General features: G+C 24.4%; 2 protein-coding genes across 5 annotated transcripts in view; one reads left to right on the top strand and one right to left on the bottom strand.

Annotated features, from left to right (window-relative positions):
* LOC112595926 overlaps positions 1–2,461 on the top strand; it is a 12,921-nt gene extending 10,460 nt beyond the window's left edge. For all 4 annotated transcript variants that reach the window (XM_025341329.1, XM_025341327.1, XM_025341328.1 and 1 more), the window contains one exon: positions 2,017–2,461. In XM_025341329.1, the coding sequence (XP_025197114.1) occupies positions 2,017–2,216 (200 nt within the window). In that variant the 3' untranslated portion in view covers positions 2,217–2,461. The remainder of the gene's footprint in view (positions 1–2,016) is intronic.
* A 2,007-nt stretch (positions 2,462–4,468) lies between these two features.
* Positions 4,469–7,309, bottom strand: LOC112595950 (V-type proton ATPase subunit e 2-like). Its single transcript, XM_025341362.1, has 5 exons — positions 7,131–7,309; positions 6,824–6,943; positions 6,705–6,752; positions 4,564–4,651; positions 4,469–4,501 (listed from the first exon to the last, which is right to left on the bottom strand). Exons 2-5 carry the CDS (start codon positions 6,919–6,921, stop codon positions 4,484–4,486), a joined length of 252 nt encoding a protein of 83 aa, XP_025197147.1. The 5' UTR covers positions 6,922–6,943; positions 7,131–7,309; the 3' UTR covers positions 4,469–4,483.
* Positions 7,310–9,503: the final 2,194 nt, after the last annotated feature.

The raw sequence follows: 9,503 nt of genomic DNA, 5'->3' as shown, positions 1-9,503 counted from the left end.
AAAAAGTAAGATGTAATAACAATAGTAAACAGTGTGTTTAGGCCTTGTTGTGTAAAAAAAAAAAAGTTATGAAATTTATGAACTAATTATGAGCCACTAAATCATGTTAATAGGTCCATTATCTCATTGGTTCATTTAATATTTAATGATTGTTTATACAAGTGTCATTACTTAATTAAAAGAAGTTATTAATTTATTAGTAAACACTTAATATCTTAAAAATTATAAACGATTATGAAAATACATTTTTAAATAGTTTAGTCATGAAAAATCCAGATTGCTAACTATTTTTATCATTTCATAATTATTTTTTTTAAAGATAACATACATTTTTCATTTTATAATCTAAAAGCAGTTATTTTTCTAATAATTTCTTCAATTTATCAAGATTAAATTAATTATTAGCATTTTAAAAGTTTAGATGAGTAGAGTGGAGTAATACTAGCTAAGTGTTGATCGACTATACTTTGTGAATATCATAACTAAAGTTTAATTACTTAAAATTATTTCAATACTTATTTGAAATTTATGTTACTTAAAAAAATGATAACTATAGAAATATTGAAAATCTAATTTTCTAAATGTAATAAAAAATAATTTTATAAATTTTTTGTAATTTTTTACTTTAAATTATCTTTTAAAAATATAAATACTTCTAGATAAAATAAGAATTAACCTTTAAAAGAAAAAAAAATGTATGATAAAAATAAACATTATGTTTGGACCTAATATATTTTAACAAAATCTTCTTAGTAACTGTTTTGAGGGAGTTTTAAAAATCATAGTAGATTTTATCAATCTTAAAATATTATAAATTAATAAGTTCGTCAATGCGTGATGTACTTTTTGTTATGGTATAAAATTGAGTGGATCATTTTATTATGTAAAAATGTTTCAATGTTTTAGGTAAGTTATTATTATTTAATAAAATCGATTTCCAAGTTAGATAAAAAATAATAATAAAAATAATTATAACTAGTATGCAATTTTGCATATTTGCATAAAATACAAAATATATTTTCTGAAGAAAAAAAAACTCTAATTTCACTATTTTTTTCAAATTATTTTAAAACCAATAAGTTTTAATGATTGGTTTCTTGCCAAACAAAAAATATATCCCGCATTGACGAACTTATTAATTTATAATATTTAAAGATTGATAATACTTACTATGATTTTTAAAATTCCCTCAAAACAGTTTCTAAGAAGATTTTGTTAAAATATATTAGGTCTAAACATAATGTTTATTTTTATCATACATTTTTTTTTTCTTTTAAAGGTTAATTCTTATTTTATATAAAAGTATTTATATTTTTAAAAGTAAAAAAAATTACAAAACATTTATAAAATTAGATTTTCAATGTTTCTATAGTTATCTTTTTTTTAAGTAACATAAATTTCAAATAAGTATTTAAATAGTTATAAGTAATTAAACTTTAGTTATGATATTCACAAGTATAGTCGATCAACACTTAGCTAGTATTACTCCACTCTACTCATCTAAGCTTTTAAAATGCTAATAAGTTTGATTATAGGTAAATTTTCTCCAATATTAAAGCTAACAACTTAAAATAGATTCTGCTGAAAGAAAATTTGTTATGTTGTATGTATGTAAGACGAAGATAACACATGCGGATGTGGTGGTTAGGTCATAAGTTAAATTACTTTTAATTATAATTTTATAGTAATAATGTGTCTAAACTCTATAAATTTAGACATAAAAATACAAACCTTTAATGTAATTTAACCATTTACAACTCACTACACTACTCTAAAATACTTAAATCAACCAATTATATTCTTTGGGTACTTCTTAGTAAAATTTCACTTGTTTTTATTAAATGTTTTCTATAACTTATACCTGATACCCATTCTAGAAATTAAAAAAAAATATAAATAATATTTTATGTAAATACCTATTACCTATATACTGAACATCACGAACATTTAAATAATTAAACAAGAGAAATATTGATTAAAATTTCAGTAAAATAATAATTGTATTACTGTTAACAGGAACAACTCAAGATATTAATGTAGAAGAAAGTCCCTCAAAAATTCTAAAAATAGCTGATCCTGAAGAGTCATTTTCTGATGAAAGATTTTTTAATACTGTGCAGAACCTCTTAAAAGAAGTCGACGACAAGAACATAAATGTGATAAAATTGCGCATTTTAGAATTTATTTCAGAAATACTTCGAAAAAATAAGACATGATGCTTCTAAACAATTTTAAAAAGATTATAATATCTAATTTGCTATCTATCTATAACAGTGTTTTACTCTGAGTATAACAGTTGTATTTATTTTTCTGACTTATCTTAGTAAAAATGTTTTAATAGCTAATCAATAATTATTTTATTATCATAGTAAAAATATAATCATGAAAATGTATAAAGACAATGTTTTTACTCACAAGAATTTTGAATAAATGAGAAAGCTTGAAATGCATATAAAAAAATATATTGTGCCTATGTATTTTTAATATTTTATACTGATATAAAAACTAATATTTTTTATTGATATTTATTGGAAAAAAAAAATTAAAAAGCTTTCGTGTCAATAAAGTCAAAATATTTTTAAACTATAATTTAACTAAGAAATAATATAAATATTCTATACAAATTTCAATTACCTACAGTAATTCATTTTTTGAATGACACCGTTTGAGAAGAAATAGTTATTATACAGATGAATGGTTCATCTTTTATAATTCAAACTTGCAAATGTTTTTTAGTAATATTTTTCAAAATTAATATTGTTATTTATCATTTAAATAAATAATTTTGTAAAATTGTACTAAAAAAATAATTGTATTTACATATTTTTAATACTTTTATACAAATGTCAGTTATAAAAATAACTGTTGTAGTTATCTTGGTGATAAGGCTAATAATACTGACAGACCATCTTCACTCTGAATCGTTTTTTGTATACAATGATGCGATTGAATTTTCAAATTTAACATTACTGTCAAAATAACTCAATTAACACCTAATGTATGGTATTTTATCCATTTATCTCCTTTCTTTTTTTTTTTTTAAAGTTTTTAAGAAAACTAACAATCTTTACTTTAAATAAACTTGCAATGTCTAAATATTCTTTTCAAAACTGAAAATATTATTTCCGATATCGTTATTTGTTGTATTTGAAATTAGGAGGTAGGTAATTTGGATTAATTAAGAACTTCTATCAATTCTAAATGATTTAATTATTTAAAAGAATGTCTTGCGTGCATGTGATGTTCTATTATTGTACATCTTCACAAATTTGCATTCAGCAGAATATATTCTAATATTTTATACTGTTTGTTTTAATATTAGTCAATCAACCTATTACCTAACTAGGTAAGAATATTTATTTAAGACATCATATTATGAAACTTTATTGTTATTTACATTTTAAAGTTTAAATATTTTACATGGCTATAATTCGGTCAAAATTAAGATATCAATAAAAGCCTATGTGATACCCTATATTATATTCTTACTTTCAAGTTCATGATTGGTAAATAACTATTATATCAAAGCTAACAGCATAAAATGGATTCTGCCAAATTTGCCATACACTTTATACGTTAGTAAAAAGACTATACACGTGATTACAATGGCTTCTTAATAAGCTACAAACTAAATTTAGGCTAAATTAATTTCAAAATTTCTATTAATATAAATAATTAATTATTGGGTTTTCTTTGAAATCAATCGAACTGAATAAAGAATTTAAATAAATATAAGAAAAATATTTCTTAAACATGATTTTTGACTAAAATTTTAAGCTGAAGATGTACCATATCTGATCGAATAAACTTAAGCTTAATTATTTACATCATAAAAATAATTGGAAAGCTATTATTGAAAATGTCAACTAATTTATACCTTTATGAGTATTATTATTTAATACACATACTAAATATTAAATTATAAGTGCTATGATTAAAATTGTTAAATCCTAATTTTGTGATTGTGTACAATCTTGTTTTAAGTTATCTAATAAAATGAAAACAATTGATAAATCAAGCACAGATTTTAATTTAATAATTTAAAACTTATAAAAAATACAATTATAGTTTTTAAGTTTATATACGTTTAGGTAGACTAGTAAAATGTAATAACTTACTAATAATTTCTTATGAAATTATCATAATTTTATTAAAATGTCAAGTAAAATTATCTTTTTTAGAGCTGCTGAGAATAATAAGTAATAATATGAATTAAAGTAATAATTAATATAAATTGGTTTGGTGTTGTATTAAAGTACACTTTTGTTAAGTTTTAAAATTATATTTTATAGGTACATACACAAATAACTAAAACAGTTAATAATTATCCTTGTTCTTCAGAATTTTATCGAAATCTAAAAATATATAACAGATAAATAATGGAAAATGTAAAGAGAACTAAAAAAAAAAAAAAAGGAATGATTAAATATTAACAAATAACTTATGGTTAATTTTTTATTTTTTCTTCTTATCAGTATTCATATTACTGTATTAAATTTCCCTGAAAAAGAAAAAAATTTGGATTAAAATAATTGTTATTTTAAAGTAAATGAAATATCATACCCATTCGCGAGCCATTATTAGAATAGTATGTTGATTCAATTTTGGCCCAACAAGTGGATTCATTTGAGCCATATAACAACACAACCAACTAAAAAATAATACATTATTAATATTATGTAACTGAAATACACTTGGTACTTTGCATTATTAATTTAACTGTTTTTATATCACCTATACCAAAGATGATAGAATTCAATGAATATTTGAGTTTTTTTTTTTTGCTATATTAAATTTAGTTAAGTATGGATTTTTTTTTTTAAGTATCATACAATAATTTATTAATATTATTTGTTATAATACTGTACTATGTATTTGACATAACAAGCTTCTATTTAAACTAAAACTCTTTCTATACTTACCATATTTTTTAATAATCAAATCATACCAAAAAAATCAGACATTTTCAGTTTGTCAAAACATAGTTATTTAACAATTTAGAATATTAAACCAAGAATTACTGGAGTAGTGCCTTACATACAAAAAGCTCTTATAGACTCATTTTCTGACAACATACTTTATTAAAATAATAACATTGAGGTCACATTTCAAAATAGAATTTTGGCCAAAAACTGGAATAATGATAAATTTTCACAGTTGGATTTTTTCCTAAACAAAAATGATACTTTTCACTCAAATTTAAAAGCAAACTAATTCCATTTCACCAGTCAACTAGTTATCTTGGATCTTAATGGTTACCTTCTCCATGTGTTTCAAGTTTTGTACTCCACACAGTTATCTATGTTACTTATTGTAATATATTTCAGTTAAGTTTAAAAAAAAATATAGTTATGAACATTTTTTAAAATTGTATTGTTGAAAAATTAAAACTGAAACTAATAAAATAAACTAAGGGAACAAAATGTAAGTAGACAGTAGTGATATAATAAAATAAATAATAAAAGTAGAATTGAAAAAAATTTTGTCAATAAAAGAATATTTAGTAGATTTGAATACTTGTAAATTAAATAGTAGAAATAACCATAATATATTAATAGAGCTTTAGAAAACCAAAATAAGAAATTAAGATAATTAAAACTGATGTTCACAAAGGTAAGTAAAAGGTAAGTAGATATTATATTGCCCTTTTTTTACATTTGATTAGTACTCACTATATTTTAAAGAAATGTTTATGTTTACTGATAACATACTGATGGTAGTATCATATTATTATCCTGAATTGTTAGCTTAATGATCCAAAACCATTCAAATGCCTATAATTATTGTATAGGCTAACAAATGGTAAATAAAAATTAATGAGTGGCTTGGCGTGGTGCATTGGCTGCTACCAGTCGCAGAATACAACTGAGAGTGAGTAACAGCCACAGCTACTAACTCCCAGATGGATGACTACCCGGAATCATAATGGTTAAAAACCTTGTCACACATACACATGTTTGCTATCAACCGTAACAATCGTAAAAAAAAAACTTACCGTACCAACCTTACACCTACCACAGTTCATAACCCCTACAACAGCTAATGGCCCTAGTTGCCGGGCTTAAGTTCAATAAAAAAAAAAAAAGTTAATGAAGAACCCTAGTCTATATAGCATATAATAAGTGACTTTCTCATAAAATTGTGAATGCCTTCCAATCTTGTCCAACAACTAAGTCCTACCATCAGCTAATAAAGTCGAATATCTAAGATTAACTTTTTACCAACAATTCATATAGAATGCATGAAAAAAACAAAACAAATCAGGCTTTCTTTTGAATGTTAATTATCTATAACTAACAAACTTAATACAAATAGATCAACAATCTACTCAGTTTGCTTAGATGGAATCCAGCTTTAGAGCACCGCTAAACTGCACTGCCCAATACAAAAATCTTACAAGCTTTCCAATTAATATGTACGCGTCAAATAATCACTGTTTTTTGATATGTTTCAATCATAAAAATTCACAAATTTAAAACTACCTAAACCACATAACAAACTGGTTAAATTTAATGATACTAAATTTTATAATTAACTAAACAAATAAGAGTAATTCTTTAGTCAAACAATGATCTCACACATATTTTTAACATATATTAAAATAGATTAAGTATTATAGCGTTACAGTAAGAAATCCTTAATAAATATAATATTCATAAATAATTACTTTAAAACACAAATAATATTAAGTTTATCATACTCACAACAAATAACAGGTTGCTGCTGTCATCATCAATACAAGTTGTTGAACACTAAAAAAATAAATCGACAATTACTTCAATTCATAATCTTATACAAAGGAACATGACCAAAATGAAATTACCCTCGATCTGGTCCTTTGGGAAGGATGAATGGTAACACAATGCCGACCACACCCCAGAAGCCAGTGAAAATTAAAACTGGTAAAGCAGCAGCTCCCATGATTACAGTATTAGCCTATACGCTAAAAAATATGGAATTTATGCAAGTTATTAATCAAATATAACAGATTGTGGATAACATTCAATGACCCAAAACCTACGTCTGCCCATAAGAAAAATATGATGGATCTACACAATTTACAGTACCTATAGAGATAACAATTTGTTGGTAAAACATTGAATCCGTTACGAATGAAATGCATAGCTTACCTTTGATAATAATTCGTCTACGGACGAGTGATGTCCAGTGACCGTTTAGCAAAATTATCCGTATAAAATGCACAGACAACAGAGTACCTTCAAGCACCGTTCAGCATTCAAGATTCGAGGTCTCAGATTTGGAGTAGGAAAACAGATTGTTGTGCACTTGTACTCCTCTAACGCCTTAATATCATATTTTCAATATCAACGTTTACGATACAGCTGCTGATAAAATGTACGCCCTACGACATCTTTGACGCGAGTCTGATGAGTTATATTCTCCTTGGCTGAAAAATGTTTTATTTTAGTTCACCGCAAGATGTCACTATACATTTATACTTATCATAAACACAATAATACTGTAAGTACTAATATTGTCTTCGATAGTTCACGGACACACGGTATTTTTATCTTGTAATTTGTACGCAAACACGGATTTATTAGTCATACATTTTAAAGCATATTTCATTCATAATTAGATGTTAAAAATGAACAAATTATTTGTCATTCACTGAACCACAATTCATCTGTAATTGAATTGAGAAAAATTAACTTATTTTTTTCCAAAAAAAATTTATTATTTCATTTGACTTTAAATATGTTTCCAGGTTACTGGGCAACGATATATCGGTGTTCGGTGACCAAATATTATAAAAGATATTAGAAAATATATTATTAAAGTGTCGATAATTTGATGTTTATTGTTGTCAGGATCGTATTAGGTATATTTATATTTGCTTTTTGTTGTTTTTCTTTTTTTCGGCGGGGAGAGGAAGATTGGTTAGTTTGGGTCTTGGGTAATTTTACGCCTGACAGTATGTACCTAATACGCTTTTTATATTGCTACTTTATGTAGTTATTAAGATAATTAAATTAATACAAAATTAAAAATATGTTTGACTATTATAAGCAAATAACACAGTAATTACAGTTAAAATATAGGTAGGTAGATAAATCTAGCTACCTTGTGGCTAGTACCAATAGTACCTACCATGATATAATTAACTAATTAGTAATTACTAATACTTTCTTTCTGCTCCCTGGATCTGCGCATGTTGTTATTGAAAATTTCACAAATTCAGAAATCTAAAACCATTAAAAGAGTTAATCTAGACATGGAAAATATACTTGCAACTAAGTTACAAAATAATCAAACTAAAAAATGTAGGTACCAAGCGAGTGTCTAAAATTTTAATTTAATGTTTAGTTAATGAAAAATTGATCTTTTCAACATGGAATAAAATGTAGCTCATCTGAAGGTATGTTTGCGTGTAGTGCTAAAATCGGATTAAGGTAATCGGTATTTCTAATATCAATTGTTATTTGTTAATAAATTACAGACTGAAAGTTTTAGAAGCGACTATAACATTCACGGATACTAAAAATAATTTTAAAGTTAACGATGAAAATGTATTAATTGAAGAAAAAAACAAAGGAAAAAAATTAAGTTCTAGAAAATATAAAAAAAAATTATTGTAAGAATAGTCTAAATGAAAGAAGTATCACAAAAATATTTTGCGAGGAAAAAGTTGAAGAAACTGTTAATGTCAAAATACTTAACGTAGCAGAAAGTTCGAAGTGATCTACGTTGTGTTCTTGGAGTTATATTATTATGTAATGTTTAAATTTTATTGTAAAATTAAGTAAAATATACATTTCATTATTTTTTATTTATTATTTTAGTTCATGAGGACGATTTTGAGATAGGAACCACTCAAGAAAAGTTGAAATACACATAAGTATGCTTGTAATCAGTTTACTTATCGAAAAGAAAAATTAGCTGACAGGAAGGACGTGTCTGAACTAACAAATATTTCATTAAGAGAAGCAGCAAGGAAATTTTCTAATTTTAGAAGAAAAATGGTATGACAGATATAATTGCGTTCAAAAATGCTCAAATAATCAAAAATGTATTTCTAAATGGCATTCTATATTTGTTAAAATAAATTATGGTACTAAAATATATTTATTTTATTCGTTAAACATTTTTAGCAGTTACACCTAATAATTTTGTTTATTAATAATAACAATTTTGTGTTTTTATTTATTAATTTATTATAATACTTAATTAATTAGTGATTACATTTATTGAATAGCCTAATAATATTATAAAATAACACAAGTAAAGTAGCGAAATAACCATTGTGGTTTACATTGTCCAAGTTATACTGGGCTATTCTATAATATATAGTCCGAGGAATGAATAATTTTGCTTATATTGCCTATCAAAACCGAGTAGTACCATAATGATCGGGTATTCAATAAATTTCAATAACCTGATTTTAAATCACAAATGGAAACATGCAATTATGTTGGAAATTTTTGGAACAATTAAGTGCTTGCAATGTCCTACAACCTATAAAACATAGTTTTTGAAAAGAA

The sequence above is a fragment of the Melanaphis sacchari genome, unplaced genomic scaffold, assembly GCF_002803265.2.
Source record: "Melanaphis sacchari strain LSU unplaced genomic scaffold, SCAv2.0 Contig2_pilon_pilon, whole genome shotgun sequence".
Classification (NCBI taxonomy): domain Eukaryota; kingdom Metazoa; phylum Arthropoda; class Insecta; order Hemiptera; family Aphididae; genus Melanaphis; species Melanaphis sacchari.
The sequence above is the reverse complement of the archived record's forward strand: the minus strand, read 5'-3'. Positions and strand labels throughout refer to the sequence as shown.